This window comes from Acomys russatus, chromosome 9 (assembly GCF_903995435.1).
Source record: "Acomys russatus chromosome 9, mAcoRus1.1, whole genome shotgun sequence".
NCBI classification, from domain to species: Eukaryota; Metazoa; Chordata; class Mammalia; order Rodentia; family Muridae; genus Acomys; species Acomys russatus.
This window is the reverse complement of record NC_067145.1, coordinates 44,849,681-44,873,681: the sequence shown is the minus strand read 5'-3', so window position 1 is coordinate 44,873,681 and position 24,001 is coordinate 44,849,681. Positions and strand designations below refer to the sequence as shown.

The 24,001-nt window shown below is 44.4% G+C and overlaps 1 protein-coding gene across 2 annotated transcripts in view; it reads right to left on the bottom strand.

Annotated features, from left to right (window-relative positions):
• Nucleotides 1-3,793: 3,793 nt before the first annotated feature.
• Pip4k2a (phosphatidylinositol-5-phosphate 4-kinase type 2 alpha) overlaps nt 3,794-24,001 on the bottom strand; it is a 161,226-nt gene continuing 141,018 nt past the window's right edge. For both annotated transcript variants that reach the window (XM_051151265.1, XM_051151266.1), the window contains exons 7-10: nt 12,524-12,637; nt 7,365-7,608; nt 5,880-5,983; nt 3,794-4,337 (exon numbers count right to left, since the gene is read on the bottom strand). In XM_051151265.1, coding sequence (XP_051007222.1) covers nt 4,257-4,337; nt 5,880-5,983; nt 7,365-7,608; nt 12,524-12,637 — 543 coding nt within the window. In that variant the 3' untranslated portion in view covers nt 3,794-4,256. The remainder of the gene's footprint in view (nt 4,338-5,879; nt 5,984-7,364; nt 7,609-12,523; nt 12,638-24,001) is intronic.

Genomic DNA, 24,001 nt, shown 5'->3' with positions numbered 1-24,001 from the left:
CTTCTACAGTTCTTACCACCTTCCAACAGTGCCATAGGCTGAGGAACAAGCGTTGAACACAGAGGCCTTAGTGGGAAATTCAAGGTCTAAAAGAATAGCACCAAGCAGACGACTCAAGCACAAGTGGTTGAAAAGGCACAGCAGTGTTTCTGCCCTGTGGAAAAAATCTTACGATTTAAATAAAACAGCCTTCGCATTATGCAACTAAGGCTGAAAAAATTGTTACTTTACATGCTGGTGAGGGTACTCACTGGATAAGAATGCCTGCTGAGCAAGCATGAGGACCTGAGTTCAAATCCTGAGTGCTCGTGTAGAAAGCCAGGCATGGCCATACCATCAAATCACTCATAAATAAAACTGAACCAAGCTCCTTGCTGACCAGCAGGAACTCAGCACTTATGTTCTTGGACAAATGCAGATCAAAGCTACTACTGGAAAAAAGTGGAAAACCATAGCGACCACTGAACTTCTGGGGAAACTGGAAGTGGGGGTTCGAAGCTCCAAACCTCACCAGTCTCTAACACACAAGGACGTCAGGGAAAGAAAAAGTGCTCCATAAAAACAGCTGTCCAGTTTCAAACATGCTAAATGGTTAAAAACAGGAATACCAAAGATCATAGCGAGTTATTTCTACAAAAGCTGAGTGCTACCTATGGCAGGGCCACTGGGAACCTCATAGCTCCTGGTCACTGCAAAGAAGCAGACAAAGATGGTGTGTGTGTGTGTGTGCGTGTGTGTGTGTGTGTGTGTGTTGACAGAGGTGTGAGAGGTAAGCTGTGTGGTTTTTGTTGTCCTATGTGGTTCAGGTCAGCAGGATGCAGTTTCTGTACTGGCCTAATGTTCCATGAGGTGGGGGGTGGGGGCAGCTCTGACACTAGTAAAAGGAAGTGTGCATTATGTTTAAATCACACCCTAACACTCAATCACATTAGAATATAGCTTCAGAACACCTGTTACGTTACTGCAGCGAACACCATGTTTGTGAGATACCAAATACCAGCTGGATACGCATGGCAGCAGAACACCATAAACAGCCCTCGCTCCTCAATAGTACCCAAGAAAGTTTCAAAAAATGCTGTGACTCCAAACTAACATTGGTTATTTGTAAATAATCATACAATCTTACACAGTATTCACTGAGGTTTTTGTTTATCTGAGTGTGGCATGCATGCATGTGTGCGCGCGCGCGCGCGCGTGTGTGTGTATGTGTGTGTGTGTGTGACCTGAGGTTTGATATCAGGGGCTTCAACAGCTCTCTACCTTATCCACTGAGTCAGAATTTACTTGCCAACAAGGCCAGTCTAGCTTGTCAGGCTGCCCCCGCTCCTCTGCCTTTGGAGTGCTGGAATTAGCGGTGGGCTGCTGTTGCTGGATATTTAATCACACTGAATCCTGAGATTGTGTTGTTTACTGGAAAAACAGGCTTTGAGTTTTGGGGTGGCACACACCTTTCATCTAAGAGCTTTCTGCCTGAATACTGGAAACAGGATTCAATGAAGTCAACCACAGGCCAAAAGGTGGAACAAGCAGCCAGTTGACAGAAAGTGAACACACAGGATAATTAAGAGAGGAAGAGGAGGAGAGGAGGACAGATAGAGAGGTTCACAGGATGCAGAAGGGAAGGACACTGAGTTTGAAGGAGATTGCTTGAGATGGCATAGAAGAAGCTGGATTCCTTCTGGGATGTGAGATGAGTAGGAAGGTCAGCTGGGCTGCTTTCTCTGCCTTTCTGAGCTAGCAGGCTTTCACCCCAGCATCTGGCTCCTGAGTCTTTATTGGTAAAAATCGAACAACTAAGGCGTTGTTAAAACAAAACAAAACACAGGCTGCTAAGCCCAGCTGGCATTTATGTTGATGCTAAAGCTCTTAACTCAGAGTCTGGTGTTGGGGCAGTAAGAGCTTTACCAGGTGAGCTATCCTCAACCCTGTGGCTGTTTTTTTACTTGTCTACTGGGCAAGAAGTCCATTAGTCATTTAAGTGTCTTATCAATCCTCGTAGGCTGAAGGTCAGGCCGTGGAGATTTAAAAGCTGCCACATCCCTTTACCTTGTCACAAGGTCGCTGAGGATAGCCCCAGTCGCATTCACAATTAGCCTCCAGCACAGAGAAGCGAAACTGTGAGAGTCATCAAAGTGCTTTATTCATAAAGCCAGGCTCACAGCCGGAGCGCAGTGAGCACACTCATCTTTGCTCTTGTCCAAACAGCTCATCTGGATGACAGAGATGGTTACAGACAAAAACAAAACAAAACAAAACAAAAACCGAAGCATTTTTGTAAACTTCTAAAAGCATACAGGTTGGCCACAGAGGATATGGTTACTAAGGTCATGTATGCGTACCTTCATTTTTTTTAGCTTAGGGTCTTGGGATGGTAAGTTTTGGGATCCATGGTTACAGTAGAGCTCAGAACGCTCGCACGTATTGGACACCACAATTAACAGTGCCCAGAAACCAAATCATACAGCAGTGATTATTTTAAATGCATCAAATACAGATTTGTACAACTATGTTACAGTGGAGTTAACATCATCAGCTAATGAATCTGTGGCAGGTCAGTACATAGGAGTCGAATGGTGCTGACGCAGGCGTCCAGGTGCTGTGAAGGCAGCCCACACATGTTGGGCACAGCTGTATCTGGAGAGGCCAAAAGTAAAGTAACTGGGAAGGCAGCATGGTAGGGGACTTGGTGACTTGTAATTACTGAAGGGTGGATTTTTTTTTTTTTCTTTCTAAAACTGCCTACAGAAACCATCTCACATATTAGACAGGGGCTTTTAAAGGCACAGCTGCAGCAAACATGTAGGGTGGTTACATATTCTAAGCAAATCTAGAATTCTATAACTTGAGGCCTTTTAGGAATGCCAGGAAGTTGGCAGATACATGATGGATGCTGGACAGTTTTTAAAACTCAGTTAAACACAATCAGCACAGTTTAGGGCAATGAACTTACATAACCAGATTTGGGGTTTAATCTTTTTATATATATAAAAAAATCCATTAGGTTGATAAATACACATCTTGAGGAACAAAATCCTTTTGCTTTTATGTGAAAGACTGTCTATTAAGTACTTTGAACAAAACACTCACTCAAAAGCACAACCGCAAGACACATCTCAGAACACAACCAACATTATGTTCCCTACACTGCAAAATGGCTTTACATGTAAACTTCAAAAATCACATGCTGTGTATTAAATTTTTAGATTCAAAAATATCCCTGTTTTTCTAACCATGTAAACAGTAAAACTGAGGGCTTCAGTTAAAGGGATAATTCATAACAAAATTCCACTCCTTAAGCAATGGTTGAACATAAACCTCAGAGGGGTAGGATTTGCCTTCGGTCACAGGAGGGTTTCAGCCCCTTGCTCATCTTCCTGCAGTGAGAGGTGTTGCTGCTATTGCCCCAAACTATGCACCTTTCAGGGAAGTTCTACGTCTGTCTTGCAGAGTAGATTTCTGCAGCTCAATGTACAGGTGTAACAATGGGAATCTCCAGGTGAGGAAAGAGAAGCGAGCGGTTTTTTCTGGAGGTGAAGCTGTAGACTGTGTCTTGGCATCAGAAGGTTGGAAGATGAAGGGCTTGGCCTGGAACAACTGGGGGGTGGTGTGAGAACTGGACCTTGAGCCAATAACCATGGGAACGCTAGCATTCTTTTGCTTGGGGGCTGGGGGCTTACGTGAACCACTATTTAGGAGTAGTCTTTCTGTGGGACGGGAGTGTAACATTTGAAGTAATATTTTCTTTCAATCACCACCACCACCACCATCATCATCATCATCATCATCACTTTCATCTTTCAACTCAGAAAACAAACTGACCTACAGTTCATCACGTGGTGCTGCCATGGTGCTGCGTGGACATGCAGTTTCGTCTCCTCTGCCCCGCGTGCTTGCCCCTCCATTTATCCCTTCAGTCACAGCTGGAATCAGAGGGGTTTGGTTGTTACACGGCTCTGATTCAAGCTGAGTGGCTTTAATTGATTAATAATTAATTATTTAAAAATGTGAGCAAGAGAGCATGTGTGCGTGCTCACACGCATACACAGAGTCAGAAATAGCTAGAACGATGCCGGGAAATATCAGGTAGCTGTTAAAGCAAGTAGGCCCCCACTGCAGTCATCTCGGCTTGAAGATGTAAACAAGGAAGCTTTGCTTCCTGCAAGGTGCGGGCGTCATCGAATTTGGTTTTCACTTTTCCTACACCGAAGCCACCACCAGCCTCCTGTGCTCATGTCCATCTGGGGCTTTGCAGGAGGTTACGTCAAGATGTGCCCAATAAAGTCTAAAAAGCGCTTTGAATACTGTTCTGGATTCACGGTTGAGATCTCAGCTCCAGCCTGGGTGGTTGGAAAGAAAAAGATACTGATAAAGTGCTCCTGATCACCCCCAGATCACCACTCAGAGTCTACAGCTATTTCCAAATGCAGCTGAATATTAAGCTAGTAATTTATTTTTTTGGGGCGGGGGAAGGGTACTGGGGATTGAACACACTTGGTGATCACCTCAGACTAGTCACATCCCGACTCTAAAGCTAAGCACATGGCTAAGTGGGCTCCATTCTTAACCTGCTCCTCACAAGCACCTCTGCTATTTGGCCAAGTAAATCTAAGGTCTTATCCGTGAGTGAAAATGAGGTGCTGGTGGGTGACACCCCGCAGACTTCTAACACAGACCCGCAGACTTCTAACACAGACCCGTGACTGCTGCAACGTTAAGGATGACAGCAACAATGACAAATGGGCTGGAGAGATGTCTCAGTAGTCAAGAGCACTGACGACTCTTCCAGAGGACCCAGGTTTTATTCCGAGCACCCATATGGCAGCTTACGCCTGTCTCTAACTATAGCTTCCTGGGATCCGACACTCTCTTCTGGTGTGTGTGGGTACCATGCATGCATGTGGTATGCACAGATACACCTGCAGGCAACACACCCACACACATCAAATAAAAAGGAATAGATCTTCAAACAGCACTGCCCCCTGCCCTCAACTAGCCACATTTGAGACATTACCTTGCCACTCAAAGACCCTACAATGTGCCCCATTTTTCTTAGCATTTCCCTGTGTGGCCTCGGGTACCCTTAAACCCTCAATCCTCCTGTGTCAGCCATCCAAGTGCTGGAATTACAGGCACGTATTACTATGTCAAGCTTCTGAAAGTTATTCCTGGGGCCAGCATCCTCAGTTTCTCCCAGGTTGGGGGGGCAATGGGGAGGGGGGAGTGGCGTACGCAGGAGGATATACTCCAATTGCACTATATGCTCACACACTAATGGCCTTATGCAGCCCTAGGTAGAAAAAAAGTTTTGGTATAAAAGCACACTGAGGTACTTTCTAAAGAAGAGCGAGGAGGGGGACACAATGGAATCTCCCTCAGGCTTTCCAGGGACTGGCATGAAATCCCTGGATCAGTGAGGATGTCGAGCAAGCACAGTAAGTGATGAGGGTAGATAGAGAACACTTAAATTACACTCACAAGATCTCTGAAACAGAGAAAGAAAAGATTATTGTGAGAAAGGAAATACAACCCTGCCTATTTTGGGGCACCCTGCTTCAGGTTGAGACATTTTATATGAAAACACAGAACTGCCTTCAGTATAGTCATCTTTGGGGTGTTTTCCAAGCATGGAAGAACCTACAGACACATGGGGCTATGAACCCCCACATGGAAGGCTGAGTCTAAGTGACTAGGAGAGGCGGTACTGGGGCTGGTGTTGCAGGCGTGTGCTGACACCTCACTCCCAAGAACAATCATCACTGGGGACCTGAGAAGAGCCAGGCAGAAGGGTGGCGAAGTGTCCACATGATGCGGCTGGACCCGGCGGGGGTGGGGGCGTGGGGGGGGGGTGAAACGGGTGGGGGAGGGGAGCTGGTACTTACGCCGTGTTTAACAGTTTTTGCAGCATGAGCAGCCTTCTTTTTCGCATCGTAATGAGTGAGGATGTCAATAATGGCCATGAAGTACACCTCTTTCCTAGGGGAGTCTGCAAAGGGAGGAGAGCAGAGGCTGAGGGACACGCGATGGCACGTGGGGAAACACAAGCTACTCGGGGAGAGAGGGAATGGAGGAACCACTTCCCCCGGTTGGCTCCCTGTACCAAAACAAAAGCACCAAGAAGCCAGAACACATGGAGGCTGTGATCTGACAGCCTCAATCCTGTTTCCTAATCTGCATTTCTTTAATGATAGTATACTGGTTTGTGTAAAGGGAAAAAAAAAATGCTATTTTTAGAATTCCTCTGTAAAACAAGTAGAATTAATTATGTCCATTAATTAGTCCCTTTCTTCCACCAGACACTGTGCATGCTCTCCTTGGAAAGAGTATCAAAACTGAATAGCGCATTTTTATGCTTCCATTGTCTTCTTTCTGCGTAATTTCAAAAGATACATTGTTTCAATTATCAATAGTAAGAAATGTACATTCAATTATAACTAATTTTCTTATGTTTAAGGAATGACTTTGGAGGGTGAAATTAAAAACATAGCAAGATACAATCCAAACCTGCTTGGCTGATAGGCCAAGTTTAAATAAAAATCAAGGGCTGAGGGGGCACAAATTACCTGTCACTGAAGTGGAAAGCAGACAAGCAAACACCTTATCCCGAGGGCTGAGAGTGACTCTGTGGGGATCCCAGATCCCATCACAGGGGACAACAGAGGGGGCAGTGACTCCCATTCCCTGCACTGGGGCCTGGCCTCTGCACCCTGAGAAGGCAGGCTATGTGAGGATATGTCAGCTGGACAAGAAAGCCACCTGAGGGCCACAGTGGGCTGCACACATTTGCTTCACTCGGGACAGATCTGTGACAGACTGGATTTATTTAAGAGAGCCAAGCTGGTATTTTCCGGCCTCTATACTGAGCCTTGAAACCGGGCCTCACTCATGTCAGACAAGGGTTCTACCACTGAGCGACAGCCACAGACCATCTTTCATTTGGAGACAGGCTCTTGTTAAATTGCTCAGGCAGGCTTTGAACTTGTGACCCTCCCCCCTCTGAGCCTTTTGACCTTGAGACATAACATTGTGATCTACAAATGCATTGGACTGCTGCACTGAAAGCTATCCTGGGGTGCAAGCTGGACACACCTGTCAGAACACACTGGACACATTTGTCATAATGCATTATCTATAAATATGCATGTGTTATATATAATAAACGGTTTGTAGTTTTCTTCCATCTTTTAACATGTGGAATTACCGTTCCCTTTAAACACACATCACTGTGTGATTATCAGTGCATTTGACTCAGTAGGAGGGGTCCTGCGCGGCAGCACTCTTGCAACTAAGGCCAGAATTACTGACAGAAAATGGTGCAAAAATCAAACCACTTTAAATGCAGAAAGAGTCAATAACACTAAGCTTACTTTCATGGCATTTAATTGCATAGACATCAATGTTTGGATCGAACTCGCCAGGAGCCAGAGGTGGGGAGCTGTTGAGGTTATTTCCAGGACTGTCAGGCGGAGTCCCGACTGGGTGGGCGCCATCACTTTCCCCCTCCTCTTCCCCGTAGTTTTCCTCACACTCCACCTCCTCTTGCTCTGCGCGCTCCACGTCGTGAATGCCCACCAGGAGGCTGTAGTCCATGAGTTTTAACTGTGCAAGGAACTGGAGGGGGAGGGGACAGGTCAGTTATACCTCAACAATGGCTAAGACTCAAAGAATTTAGGATCAGAAGAACACGCCCTGGGGAAGGCTCCAAGGGAGTGGGCAGCAAGGATGCTAGTGGGGACCCCTTAGCTTCCTTTATGGGGAGTCCCTTCCTTAGGTGGTTTCTCTGGTCCCTGGGTGGTTCGGAGCTAGGATTATTCCAACCCCCACCCGACAAATGCAGAGCTGGCATTTATTATGCAGACACTAAGGTACTCCCTAGAGCATAAGGGGCTGTCAGGGAAGAGCCCTGGGACTGAGGGTGCTCCCATCAATGAAGACAGGTTAATGAGGAAAACCTGGGAGTCCCCAAGTAGCCTCCTGGAAAGCGCTTGGAAATCCAGCATGCTCCTAGCACATAATTATCACACTGTCTGTCACCAATAAGGAAAAGGCCATAGACCCCTACCAACCAGTGAGTGAATGCTGTCAGTGTTCCCCTAAGTGACACATCCCCTTGGACTTCCTGCTGGTGATAGTGTTATGTTTCCCCTGAGGTCCCCACCCCACCCACTTTCCCTTCAGGCCAAGGCTACAGTGCTCAGCAAGTCAAGATCCAGCTGTGGGTGTGGCCTCTCCCATCTGTCAAGTTCTTTGACTTTTCACATTCTTTCTTTTCCCTTTTGTTTTCTTAATTAATTAGACATACACAGATACATGATATGCAGTGTTCTAATTGATCCCCTTAAGTGTGCACAGCTTAACTGAGCGCAGACTGAGGAGCCCGTTGACTGGCTGGTTGAGTCCAGTCTGCAAAAGGTGAATGGTCACAACTCCTTGAGGACTTGCCACCACTCCTGTGCTGTGCTGGAGAGCATCCACTAGCTTAGAGGAAAGGCAGTTGCACACACAACGGGCGCACCTGTGACATGGTAGGTCCCCATGAAGATGAAGCAGAACCAGGCTGCACAATTTAAGTGGGAGGACAGTATGAGTCACGAGGAGACATGGGGGCGGGGGAGGGGGGAGGCTCCTGACTCGCTTGCTAGCTCCTGTCTCTTACTAACTGTCCTGCAAATCACTTTGGTGGCAGAGTGAAACGAATAGACGTTCATTCAAGACGTTCAGGTAAACCAAAACTCCACAGAAAGAGGAGTCCCAACAAGAAATCACAGTACGAGTCCACAGGTAGAGAGAGGAGACGGGCTGGGGGCCAGGCCTCAGTAGTGGGGCTAGTGCCTGCGAACCCAGGAAACCAAAGACAGTATCTATTATTTTTTCCCCCTGTTCATCCCTTAAAGCTTCTTGTTTATTTATTTGATTGTCTGTTTATTTGAGGTAGGGTCTCACTATGTAGAGTTGGCTTGCCTAGAGCTCACTATGTAGACCAGGCTGGCCTCAAAACTATAGCCATCCACCTGCCCGTGCCTCTCGAATGTGGGGATTAAAGGGGTGTACCACCATGCCTGGCTTATTAACTCATGTATTTATTTTTTAAATCTGTAATATTTTAAAGTGCATAGTTTCAGAACTTCTTAGGACCCCTGCTTGCCCTTTTTACACTGGCAGCCACTAGTTTATCATAAGATCCAATCTAATCTGATTCCTTTATAATAAATTCTTCATTATGCCAAGTATGTACATTTTAATGTCCTTTTTTTGGTGCTAGGCACTGAAGTCAGGGCCTTGCACATGCTGAGTATATCATCACACCCTTAGCCTGTGTTAACTCCTGGAGCCAGCACCTTCCTCGTGATTTTTATGAGTGCTGGAACAAACTCTTCCATGTGGTCAAGGAGCAGGTTAAAGTCTTCTCTGCAGGTTTAAATGAAATTTCTTTACTTTCTTAAACCCTGCCTCCCAACTATAGAAGATGTAAATTAAAATTCTGATTGTATTATTCAACATTGGACCACATTGTTAAAAATTGCAATCCTCTGAAAGTTCTCAAAAAAATTAGATTAGAATTAAAAACTGTAATCATCTTTGGTCGGACTCTTTTCAGAACACGAAGTCTTGACTGTGAGTCCACATTTCATGTCGGTGTAGTCAGGGGTGGAGAGTCGAGTAGTTAAACTATGGTCTCAACTTTCTCATCAGCCAAAGAGAAATAGTGACAGCATCTGATCAGAAGAAGCTGTTTTAAGACCAAGAAAAAGACAATAACCTCACGGGTAGGACTACATACTCTGCAGGCACAGGCCACCCTGCCTCCCGAAGCCTTTACGCATGGCCACAGTTGTGAGGAGGCTCACTCTGGGATGCTCTGGTGAGAGAACAGATTTAAACAGTGTCTCTGTGACTCTCATCAGAGTCGACGAGAAGCAAGGAGAAAACAAAAGGGAATTTTATTCTAAGATTTTCTCTTTCTTTTTTTCTTTCTTTCTTTCTAAGATTTTCTTCCTTCCTTTCTTTCTTTTTTTCAGAAAAGGCTATATGTATATGTAAGGAATGTATACATGAAAGTTATCTGGGCTACAGGAGCCTGCCTGGCATATAAACCAAAAGAAGGTTTCTATTGCAGAGAGCTAAATATAAAACAAACAAAAACCAATTAGAACAGATTTTGAAATGACATTTATTTTTCCAAAGAAAAACATAGACCATTTGCTTAGTTACAGTAAACTCTAATAAGTTTCTTCTTTATTTTTTTCCTGTTGTGAGGCAAGATCTTACTGTGTTGACTTAGCTGACCTATAACTCACTATGTAGACCAGGCTGGCCTTGAACTTACGTCAACCCCACTGCCTCACCGTTCTGAGTGCTGAAGTGAAAGGAGTGCTGGTACCACCATGCCTTGCTTAAACTCTGAAAGAGTTTATGGAAAGAAGATTAAAAAATCAACACACACACACAAACACACACACACACACACAAGCACTCAAACACACACGCATGCATATATGCACACATAGTTGAAATTGTAGCAGTCAGGCTAGTCGTTGGAATCAGAAAGCATGGGACCCATGAAAAAATGAAACTAGGTTGAATGCTAGCCTCATTATCAGGGTCAGATGGCAAGTTGCTTCACCATAATCACCTGCTTAAAAATTTAATGATGCCTCGGCATGGGTTTCAAACATAAAGACACCGTTGCCAGCCGCCGAGGAACGCTTTAAACGAATGAACACTTTATGCTGTGCCTCCACTTCCACAAAACAGCTACGTGTGTGAGAGAACCATGTACGGGATTAACTACCGAATCTTTCAACCCACGGCACTATTAGATGCAATAAAATCGCTGACCGTCCTCACAGACTTCAATGCTAAGTCCTAACTGCCCGGGGCTACACTCTCCCTAGAGGTTTACTACCTCAGTGATAAGCAGCCAACAGAAAGGAAAAAGGAAACAAGATTTTGTGTAGGTCACAGATCACCCTTAGGGCTACTAACCATAATTGCTAAAATAATATTATCCTCAGCATCAAAGATTTCTTGATTAGTAAGTGAAAATCCAAAAGAGACTGTTTCCTCTATGCTACGGTTCTTACTTATCACGTAGGTCAAGTGGATTCTCAAGGGAAGAGGAAACATTTAACTACCAGGCGTGTTTATAATAAGCTCTGACAGCCAAGCAAGGTGAACTGTTTATTAGTAAAAGATGAGAAAAAGAAATGCTATGTGAAGAAAACAAGCAGGTCACTTAAACAAACAAACAAAGTAAAGCTACTCACATCCTTTGCAAGTAACTAATCTACATGTGAACACTATGGAGGTTAAAATGATGGGGGGGGGTGTAGGGGGGAAGCAAAGACCTGGAGATAACTCAGAACCAAGCAGGTCAGCCTGGGTGTCTTGTGAGGAAAAGAGCTGTTAGAAGATTAAGAAGCAGACTCAGCCACTGCTCTGCCTTCATGAGGGACCACGCGCATGAACCAAGCACATGGCATTCAGTCTTTGGCCCTAGTCCCTCGGGTTGTTTTCATTTAGTGACGTAAGAAAGAGAATCTGTCCACAAAGCCTTTCTCTAAGTATCAGATCTGGGGGACAGTATTTCAAAGGAAAAAGGGAAAGGGGACACAGAAAAGTAACAGCCAAGAGAAACAGAGCAAGTAAATTAAAATTCTTACTGTACTGTCCTGTAACTCAACAAATTACAGGAAAATAACTCCCTCCTGAATTTATTTCTAGAAGAATGAAATAAGAAAGTCCAACAGGAAAGCTAAGCAAACTGACAATAAGAGGTGTATTTTTCAATTCTTAAAGAAGACTATTGAAAACAAACTTCTTTCATTAATAGGCTCACTATTTTGTAAAAAGCTCACTAGACCACTGCGTCCTATTTCTGGCCACCCTCACTGAGGATCATGTACCCAAACTGCTCCATGCTGGTCCTTGAAATGGCACACACAGCTGGCTCTCTGGCCTCCTGGTGTCAGCGCAGCTGGTGGAAAACAGTGAACCAAGCTGAGGGTGTGTGTACCCACATGGGGATGGGCTACAGAGGGAAGAATGCCTCTGAGTCACTAGTGTTTTTGTTTACCATGTCTGGTATTGGAGCGAACCCAGCACTCCTGCCTTCCCACACAGGCTCCTGAGAGTGGGCCATCTTCACTACCAAAAGCAGGGCTTCTGAGAATGGGGACACACTCTAGGTGATAGCAGGGCTCTCTGGTTCTTTTTGGTTTGTTTGTTTTGGGTTTTCAAGACAGGGTTTCTCTGTGTAGCCTGGACTGTTCTGGAACTCACAGAGCTCCGCCTGCCCCTGCCTCTCTGCTCTCTGGTTCTTGTCATGTTAAATGGGCCCACTTCATCTTAAACCCACATCCTGTAACATGAGGCCTATCTGTTTATATGTGAGCCATGGCTAATATAGGGCATATGCATTTTTGCCTTCATTATAGATTTGAAAAGATGGGTTAAAATCCCCCTAACAGCCAACAGAGAGTTGATGGTGACACAGTAGCGTATCCTTCCTATTGGCTTTTCTTACCTCGACATCCTTTTTCAGTTTTTCCAGGAATATCTTTTTGTTGTTGTCATCAATATAAATCTTTTGGCCCTCATTAATGAAGTCATTATCCTTTAATGTTGGCAGCTCTTTGGCCTAGAACAAACGAGAAGAAGGAGACTGAATAAAGCCTAACAGCCATGTGTCCTCTCCAACCCAACAGGTGGGTGAAGTTTGGTTTGCTCACCTGGACAGGGGGCAATGAAGTGTAAGGTGGCTTGATACCAACAGGGGGAGGCAGTGAGCTGCCACCACAGGAAACACTCCAACTAGGCATGCTCCCCATCTGTGACATCATCAGGAAAGAACCTGATGGCTTTCTTTGGTTCACTTTCTTACAAGAAACTCTCCAGGCACAGAACATGTATTCTCAGAGTACTTTATCAGAAAACCCTCTATTGCACAGTCAAACACTACCTGTTGGGTACAAATATGTTCTTGTGTCTCACAAAGTTCCATCCGTCAGCTGTGTGCTGAGTCAGGGAGAATGTGCAACCAGAGGTTTCGCAGTTGTTCGCCAAAGCCTGGTTGCTCTCAGCTACACCAGGAGGGGAATTCCCCTTGGGTAACTCCAAAGAAACAACACTGTAACTGACGGTGGATTAAGATGAGAAATTTTACCCTTTACAAGCAACCATGAGAATGAGCGGGTGAGTAACTGCGCTTTGGTTCACCAATGCAAGAAGGCTGGAGAAACTCAAAGTGTGGGTTACAGCAGAGAAAAAAGCATCAGCCTGTGCTGTAGCATACAGAACACAGGCATCTGGGTTTAAGATCGTGTGGACTGTACTTTGTGTAATGTGCACTGGGGAAGGTCAAAGGCCAAACCACCTCCTCTACTCAAATTCCTTTCTGCTACAAGGCATCCAGTGTAACACTCTGCCCTTCTTGGCCCAAAACTGATCCTGGGACAGTCCTTTTTCTGCTAAAGGGGAAAAAAAAAAAAAAAAAAAAATACATGGAAACAATGTATCCTCCTTCTTGGTTCTCCACACTGTCTCCAACTAAAGACAATTCACTGGGAACATCTATTGAGTCTCCCTTCAAATGCCTAAATGGTTTGTATCTCCTCCCACTTTATAAAGAGTATATGTGTATACAGACATACGTGGGCCAATATACATCTATGTGTGTGTGTGTGTGTGTGTGTGTGTGTGTGTGTGTGACACAACTCTAACGGACTAGCTTTGCCGATATTTGCTTCATGTGGAGAACATTTCAGCCATTCTGTGACAGAAATTGTCACCAACATAATTATATTTATAAAAAAGGTTTGACAAGTCTCAGAAACTTAAGAGCTCTATTCAATAGGAAGTTCCCAAATTGCTGGTACAGACAGGGGTGCTACTATGAGCAAGTAAAACTGTCTACTGTGAAAGCATTTGTCATCTTTTATGGGAAGTAGGAAAGCAAGAACGTGGGAGATACCCAGGAGATAGCATCAGAGTGAGATGTGTTTTCAAATACTCCTATGATGAGTCAGTGTCCTCTTGGGTGTGAAAGTATTAATGAAGATATTTTAATACAGGCCAAAGCAGAAGTGTTATGAGAAAGAGGCACTCAGAGGTAAAACACACCCAAGAGCGTGGGTGTGGGTCTCTCAAAGCCGAATTTCAGAAAGTAAGATACATGTTAAGAATACTGTAATAAATGCTAAAGATTAAAAACCCTGGACATCTTCTTTCAGAAGACACAACACTGATATTAATGGTAGTGTCACTTGTATTGGACTTAGAACTGTAAACTCTGTGTGTGTGTGTGTGTGTGTGTGTGTGTGTCCTGACTCCCCCAGGTGCTCCCCCTCCCCAGTGCACAGGTGACAGAGGCACACCGCTGTGTCTGTCTTTTACACAGGTGCTAGGGATCTGAATCCAGGTTCTGACACTTGCTCAGCATTTTACCCACTGAGATACCATCCCAGCTCCCCAAATGGAATTTTTGAGGTGAATGAAAAACAAATGCTGAAGTTTTAGCAAGCTTTACTCTGAGAGCAGCAAGAGGAAGGCACCCTGCTCTGATGTTTAAAAAAATAAATAAATAAATAAATTAGGGCCCCTGAGAAGCAAGCAGACCTCCCCGCGAAGCTCAGGACCAGGATGAGAGTTTCCAGTCTCCATGTTCAGTTTGAGTGCTTTTGTGCAGTTATGCGTTGGGGTTGTGGGGTGTGGGGCTTGAGATAGTTAAGGATTAAAGAGCCCACTTTGATTCGATAGCTCCTTTAATCTATAGCTTCTATAATCTCCCAGTAAGAGATTACTTGGGTGGGGGTGGGGCGTGGGCATGGGGGTTGGGAGTCTTTGTTTTGTTGTTTTGCTTTTGTAGGAATTCAAGGGATTTGAGGAGCGAGATGACACTGCACACACTAGGCAGTAAATTATACGCTGCGGGCGTGTTTGTAAACACAAGTCACATTAGTGAAGATGAAGTCACGCTCACCCCAGCAGACTCCCCTCAGGTGACAAGGAGAAGTCTAATCCTACCTCATAAACCCTGCTCCCCTGGACTGTATTACTAGGCCCTGCTTGTGAATTTCACAGGCACGGGGGTGGGGGGGGGGGAGGATGTATTTAGATTGGATCAAGTTCAAAACAGGGCAACCAGATTGGTTAAACGACTTAAGGGCTTACTGCAAGGATCAAGAGGCAAAGGCAGGCCCTTACCAGGGCTGCTGTGGGCCAGGAGTCTTAACACTGGCGGGCAGATGTCCCTCTCCCAGACGCTCGCCCTAAAACACAGGTTAGGGACATACCCAAGTTCAGATCTACTCAGCGCAGGCAAGGGAAGGGCTGGACTCAAGGTGACAGGTCTCTTTCAGTGTGAAACACAAACACATAGGCACAGCTAAAGGCATACGCCAAAGGACCCCTCCTTCACCATCTAGCCCTCCTGTTGTCTCTATCTGACATCCAGACAACATGAGCGTGTGTGTGTGTGTTCAGTCCTTTCACTTGTGTGCCCTACCTAGTTTGATTCTGCACCTCCATCCAGGAGATACAGATTAAAACATGTGGCTCTGGCTAAAACCGGACCCAGACTGGTTGCTATGGTTTAATCTCAGCTCAGCTAATTATTATCTGTGTGTTTGGGCAAGCCACTCTTCCTGTGACTCGGTTTCTCGTCTGTGAGGAGGATTAGCAAGTAGAGGGTTACTGTGAGAATTCCCAGAGCCACTCATATCGAAGGGTGAGGGCAGTGTACACCACATGTCGTTGCTGTGACCTGCTTGTCATGTTTTCAGACACGGCCTCTTTAGATGAAGCTGTCACTGAGAAATCCTGAGCAAAGTTACCTTTTCTAAAATATGTCGCATTGAGAGTTACCTCACTGCCTGTGACTTGGGCCAGCTGCTTGGCTCAGCCCCAAACCACTTCTTCAGCTGAGTAATGGGGAAATAATTATAGCTACGCAATAGTGTGTGTGTGTGTGTGTGTGTGTGTGTGTGTGTGTGTGTGTGTGAGTGAACTGGAAGGTAACATACAGTGCTTACCCACAAGAGCTCTGAGTTTGTTTTCTCTCCACCCCCCTCTTTTTTCCTTCTTAATGTTTTAAAGGAATAGGCTTTTACCTTAGGCTATCAATAATATAAACCACGTTTAAGATTTCCTTTGTTTTCCGTTTTTATTCACTAGTCACATGCTGCGTGCTCACAGGTTTACGCTGCAGCTCTTTATGATAAAGGCCTGCTGGTAGGGCTGACAAACCCAGTGCGTGCAAGTGCTGCTGTCTCCAGCATACAGTGGCACAGGGAACACACTGTACAAATGCAGCAGTGGTGACACTGGCTGGTAACTCTCACTGTCCTGCCTCAGCAACTCCAGTTCCATACCTACTTGTCAACCTTAACTGCCTCCCCTGGCTAGAAAAGCTGCTGTCTGCAGCAGAGGTTATTGCAGTAGAAAAACTCTCACTGATAACTGGAGTTTTTTTTTTGCTTTTTTTTTTTTTAACCTGAAAACTCAAATAAAACTAGAATGTGGCTGCATAATAAAAATTAGCTAAGATAACTTCCTGGAGTAATTATTTAAAATTCTGTAATATGTGTTGAATTGATGGAATAAAATGTTATACAGCCAAAGGCAGGAATTTGCTGATTACTTTTCTGTGGTCCGGGTTTTCGTGGTCAGTGGATGGCTTGATAATTGCTATTTTGCTGATCTAAAACAAAAGTCCATGCTTAGTAGCCAGAAAATGTAACCAAAGTACAAGGGAGCTATAAATGGAGTTTTAGGAGGCAGCGGATTTACTGGGAACACTGAAGCTGCTATGAGCTCTGAAAGGACGCCCTTCATACAAACAGCAAAAGCATTGGGCTTTGGTTAAAGCTCGGTATTAAACTCTGTCAGTAGGTCGGTGTTCTCCTACAGCGCGGAACAGATATGAAGACGGGCTATGCAACAATATTGACCAAGGTCAGGATGGCACATGTAAGAGACAAATGAGGAGGAGCCGGACTCTGTATCACAGCCAGCACCGGGGTGGGGTGGGGGGTTGAGGGGCACGTTTCTAATTAGTCCTTATCCCCTATGGCTCAACAGGGAGGTAAAGGATCCTTTGGGACGGGGGGGGGGTGGGTGCTAGAATTAGCGAGGGGGTTGAGGCTTTAAAATGTTCAGAACAGCACTCTCCGTTTTAGAAGCGACCACAAGCCTCAGTGGATGGCTTTGGTAGATGAAGGTGAAAGTGAGTGGGGATGCTTCTGGAAAAGGTGGCAACCCCATGGAAAGAAGCTAGGAGGCCCCGTGGAGAGAAGCTAGGAGGCTCCCTGTGCGAGGCAAAAGGCGAGGCCTCAAAACACTTGGTTCATATTACTTACCTCCTTTATACTTAAAAATATCAAATTATTACGACTTCTTATTTTATAGTCTCTGAATATAAAACCAAAAATAACAAAAACTGTTTTTTTTTTCTCAATATGATTAATAGAATGTTTTCAAGTAAGGGCTAACTAATACATATGCACATGTGTATGCATGTGTGCATGCGCATAACTACTGTCATTTGTACAGGATTTAATAAACAGTCTATCTTAAGGCTTATAAGATTGGAAATTATTCAGACTTTTGTGAATTAAAAAAAAAATCAAGTGATCTTTCATATGACAATTTAAAAAAATACTACAAAAAATAGATTTGTGACCATAGTCACAAATATAACTCTAAACACACAGAATTCAAACTTAAACAAAATTGGGCTTTATTTTTGTTCTATATTTTAAACAAACAGTCAACTGTATTATAAGTGGCTATTAGCAATATAGAGTGAGAAATGCACATTTCTTAAAATTAAAATGCACAGAGCCCACAATTATGTAATGTGGAGCCATACTTTTGTTTCAGTCTGCATACAAATGTTACTGGGAAGATGGAGAGCCCCGTCACACTTGAGTGTTTAATGCAAACAGGATTTGGTACCAGAAGGCGTCAATGCAGAGGATTATATGTATCATTGTACCCCGCGATGAAAGTACTTGTATTTTAGAGTGAGATGAATTTTTGTTCAGTGTGCTCATTTAGTTACCTACTTAAATGTTTTGTTTTGTTTTGTTTCACTGTAGGCCTTAATGTCAAAGATTGCTACTTGGTGTGTCTCTGATGGCTGTTACTGTGACGCTTCAACTGGGACACAGAACTTAAAAGACTTGTAGCCACTGTTGTCTCCTGCCATGCACTGCTCGTGTTCCCAATTTGCTTGTTATTATAAGCTCACCTAAATGAAAATAAACTCATGAGACAGAAGGAAATTCTGTGCTTGTCATAGAAAATCAGTCCACAAAGTAGGAAATGCCCCAGAACTGTCCCTGTTAAGGGAAAGAACGTAGGTAATACCTGCAGTGGAGGCAGGATAAAAGCAGTTTGATGAAATAACATCACATGGATGGTATCAATTTTGGGTAACAAGAGATGCTAGGGATTTATAATAGAATCAGTTCCGCTTCCCCAAACAGCTAAGCCACAAATTTGATACATGAAAAGGCAAATTAGTGAGTGTGGGTAAAGTTCAGAGAAGCTGCAGCGGTAACAGGTGCTTTCCCACAGGGTGACATGTAATGGCCTCGCCCACCACAGGAGCGGAACACAGACGTAAGGCCCTCGCTTGGGAAGTGGCCTGGAAGACCCTGACTAGCTTCCAACTTCCACAACAAAAACAAGAGTGAAAACCAAAAAAACAAAAAAACCCAAGAGTGAACACATCTGTCACATCTGGATGTGACAGTGTCATAGTTTTAGGGATATCTGTTTATATGTAAAATGTGGGAAGATAATATGTCTCAACTGAGCTGTGAAATTGTGCTGTAACTAAAAGCACAAAACTGGGTAAGTTTAACTGTCTTTTTTTAAAAATTTTTTTAAAGAACTGTTGAGCTCTAGCTATGGATTACTTTCTTTACATATCTTAAGCTAGCATGTACAAAAGAATAATTTATTACTTAAAAATACTTTTACATTTTAATGAATATTAAGTAGCCATATAAAAGGTAATGGCTTGGTCCTCCTCCATAAGCAACAATGTAGCAGTTAAACACCCTCCAAGATCTGTAAAACAGGACTTTCAAAATGGCTCAGTGGTGAAGAGCATGCACTGCTCTTCAGAGGACCTGAGTTCAAATCCCAGCACCTACTCAAATGGATCATTTCGACCTGAACTCCAGTTCTAGGGGGATAGCACCTCTGCCGGCACCCACGTGCAAAGAAGCACACATATACAGGTGTACCTATATATACATATAATTAAAATGATAAAAATTAAAATGAAAAGAATAATATTTGTTTAAAAAAATAGGTTCGTTCCAATTTGGTCAAAAAATTCTATGACGTAAATAGTTATTGTTGGTGATAACACAAGAAATGTAAAATACTGAAAACTCAAGTGAAGTTTCTTAAGTCCTCTTGCTTCTGGTTTAACATGGACAAAGCATGAACTTAATGTTGTAAGAATTGCACATGTGCTGCAGGCTGGCTTAAATTCCGGCCACATACTACATATTAGACCTCTCCCTACCCTAATTTTAGCTAGAAACAACCACATAGGAGTTGCTGGCTTACAGGCCTCGCCACATCTAGTAGCCCAGCTTTGCATGTGCTTCTGATGCTCAGCTGCGTCCAGTGGAACACAAATGAACCTAAGGCCCCTTCACAGTCTGTGTCAACAAGGCTGAGTGACATCGATGCTGTCACATGTTCCAAGTCTGGAAGATGTTCATGAGACTCACTGCATGGGGTCCTCTGCTCTTCATATGCCTGGCTTACCAGTCAGGAAAAGTTACAAGTGAATTAGAAGTTGGAAATTCCTACTTGTTACGCAGGAGTCCAGTCTGGCGGTATAGCACCTGCCTAGCAGAGACCCCTGGGTTCCATCTCCGGCATCACAGGTAACACAAGCAAAACAGCTCCAGAATACCCTCAGGGTCGCCTCACAGCCTCCCAAGGGCATGCTTCCATGTGCTGATATAATGTCTCAGAACCTTTGTCTTCCAATAATATCACTCACTTTAAGAGTTTCATAGAACAAGTGTAATTTTCATGACTGTTAAGTGCAAGACTCTAAACGTGGTCTACTGTTGACCAGAATTACTGAGACGGCCCAGAAAGGTTTCATTTAAAACCAGAGGTTTTCACAAAACCCTGAAGCAAGTGAACTGATGTTCCAATCAAATTTTTTCATACACACACACACACACACACACACACACACACAATATATATATATGCACACACATACGTACATATGACCTATTGCTATATATATATATATATATATATATATATACACACACACACATATAATATATATATGCACACACACATACATATATATGACCTACACACACATACATATATATGACCTATCGCTAAGCCTCCCAATTTCCGTTCTTGGCATTCTCTGCCTGGGCTCAAATTCCCCAACTCTCTGATGCCTTTGGTCCCAAATTCCCTTTTAGAAAACATCTCTGGTCCATAGGGCTGAAGTCCCTACTGCTGTCTTTTAAGGTCTGGGGCAGGGGAAGGAACTCACTGAATGCTTGCTTTACATACATAGGCCTTGTGCTTGAATGTCAGTATTGCGGAACAATAATAAGAATAAGGTCTGTGAATCAATTCCTGCTTCCTCTCTGAAGGGGAAACATGCCCTGTCCTTTGGGCGTTCTTCATGCCACCTTCAGAAAACCAATTCCCTTCCATCTGGGGAGAAGAGGGAAGGTGCAGAATAAGTTGAAAGCATTAGCTGCTCAGAGAGCTGAAGTCCCAGCAATGTCCCTGAGTTGACCGTGTGCCCCGGGGGGGGGGGGACTGGCATGCTGGAGAAAGGTTTCCCCAAGGGTACAGTGTGTGCTTTTTTGTACCTTGCTCAGGGGCCTAGCACCCTGCTTATCTTGCCTATAACTGCAAGGACCGGATAGGAATTAATCATATTGGGGGATCTCAGAAGAAAGCTGAAAACTGGTTTGGGAGAGCAATTTTGGGTGGGAAGGTATTAATGATTAATTCTATGGAACCTTCATCCAGTAAGAGGCAAAACGTCAGAGCCAGTGGCAGCCTCAGAGTTGCCAGTGCATTTCAAGACGCATAAGAATCAACAAGGATGCTTTTTGTAGCCTGTTATCAAAGTGTCAACAACGATTTTTTTCCAATATAGCTCTGTAAATGACAATTGCAGGGCAGCTGCTTTCTTTCCAACAGGCCCAGGAAAAAGGTGGGGTGCTAAAAGCAATCTTATTCTGACCCTCTCACTCCCTCAAACAGGCTTCACTTTACCCAAGAAAACCAGACCTGAGTTTGGGGAACTGTGCAGAAAGATGAACAAAATGCATATTTGTGCAAATCCCCGGGACTCTCTCTCTCTCAAGAACACCAGCTTTTTAAAGAGTCAGGTCAAATCCCCCAGAGATCAAGTGAGTCCAGTTACGTTTTCTTTGACTCCCCCAGAGTCCCTGCTGTGGAGCTGGCTAGCTGGCGGCATGCTAAGACTGTCATTTGTAAAAAGCAGGTCCGCTCAGCTATAATTAGTAATTTGATGTCACACTGGGATTGGAGCGCAGCTGTGAAAAGATCGACCGCCAGGGAGATCCGCATTTCTCTGTCTCATTTAGAGGGGGCGAAACTGCTGGAGTCATGAATGGAAGACGCCCTTCCACTAAAAAGAAAAGAACTGGGGAATCAAACAAGTCGTAGCAGCTGTCAGTATTTGACAATGCATTTTTTTTTTTTAAGGACTGTTCCCATAAAAAAAAATTCTCGACATCTGTACATCCATGTTATGGTACTTGTTACCAAATAAGCCATTCCATTATTGTTAGAGCACAGGGACAAATCTCCTCCAGTTCCATCTCTATTATTATGCTAATGGAAATCACACTAATTATGTGTCAAGATGAAACACAAGGAATGGAATTTGTCTGCATCCTACATCACTAAACATTGAAAACGACAGTTTCAAAACTTGTCATCAACAAGTTGAAAGTCTGGGAGATTAAATGATGACTCCAGCGAACTGAAGACTGGGGAAGGGTGAGACCTGAGATCACTAATTAGGCCCTGCCAGCCTGAGGAGGGATGGTACTCTGCATAGCAGCCATAGCTCTGAGCAGGACAGCGACACACACACACACACACACACACACACACACACACACACCAATCACAGCCACAGTTACCAGCGTTCCTCTAAGAGGCTAAAACATAGGAAATAAGGCACTGCCAGCCGTCCCCGAGTTTTTCAAACCACAGGTACCAGCGATTATTCTGAAAGTGTTTAAGGTTTTATTCATGAACACACACACACACACACACACATGTGTGTGCGCGCGCACACACTTTTAAAGGAGAGTCAGAACCACTGATCATGGAAGGAAAACCAAGTGAAAGAACCAAAGAAAAAAGGAAAAGGTCAGAGTTCAACTATGGCAGTACATTCCACTAATTGTTTCTAACTGAGTACTTCTGGGTTATCAGAAAACTCCCAGAAAGCGGAGCCACCCTCCCTCTCCAGAAGCCATACTCTCCTGGGTAACTGCCAGGCTTTGATACCCTTGCATCCCATACTTGCAAGCGATAATAACATGAAATATTTATTGGCCCTTTAAGAAATGAGAGACAGAAGACAGGGTGAGACCCAGACATTGAGAAGGCAGTCATGCACAGTGGTTAGACACGTGAGCTTTGGAGCCCCTGGACCTCAACTTCTCACTGTCATGTCCTAACTGTCTGGCCTTGGACAAGGTATTGAACAAACTTGTGAAGTAACTCCATCGACTCAAAGGAAATAATTGCTGCATACCAACATAAAAAGGGTATGACCAAATGCATGTTTAACTTGAGATAGTCTCCCACATTGAGACATTGATATTAGCATAAAGGCAAGGTTCCTGCCTGAGCCAGCAACGAGAGCCTGGGTTTAAGGGCTGGAAGCTAAGAGGGTACAGACAGAGAGCTCCAGACTCTTCCGTCTAGGCCCTCCTCTAGGCCTCTTCAGGAAGTGGGGTTGGGAAGAGGGGCCTGAAGTGGGCTGGCCCTTGAAGGGGGTGGGGGATGGAGGAGGATGAGAGTGACATAGAATGTGCCAAGAGCTTGTGACTGTGCTCAGGGAGACAGCAGCTTGTCTCAGCTCTGTGCAGAGTTGCACTCTGACCTCCCATGCCCCCAAGTCTTGGCCGGTATCTAAAACCACAGCCAGGAGCAATGTTGAGCGGAGTGCTGGCCATCTACCCACCAGAGGTAAGAGAATGTCCTAGCACAGGGCTGAGAATCTCTATTCCAATGTCTACTTACAGAGAAGGGGCTGAGCCGCTCTAGGGAGGAGGGCAGGGCGATTGTGGCTGTTGTTGGCTCCGGGAAAGCATGTGGTCGGTCCTAGGGCACATCGGTGGAGACAGGGACAGATGTTCTACGTTGTCTAAGGAAATGTCACAGTTACAAAGCCTCAGAGGCTACTGGCTTTTCCAGCCACCATTAGCTGCAAATGTCTTTCTTAGGTTTGGTTATTGCTTTCTGGAGCAGCCCTTGTAGATCAAGCCTGAAGATGTTAAAAACCAATGCTGCCTGACGTAGTCTCCAGGGACTTGGCAGCAAAATGGGGTAGTGGTGTGGTGGTGGTGGTGTGGTGGAGAAACACAGCGACTGTCATGAAGTGCACATGTGACCTTGTCCAGGTGTTCTTACCTGGGCCACTCTGTGGCTAGGATGTAGGAATGTATGTGTGGCCCTTGAAATATTTACATATTTCCTCTCAATAACGTTAAAAGTCTTAATAGTATTCAGTCTCTGAAAGCTTCGAGTATACTACAAGTTAAATACTTTTTTAACGTGCTTGAAAGAAATGCTCACTCAGCAGGCTGGAACTTAACAGTCACTGTTGCTGGTTCTTAGCTTCTTCAAGGTAACTTGGAGGAGGTGTAAAAATACACACTCACTAGTGCTCAGTAAAACACACACACACACACACATACACTGAAAATGCAAAGGG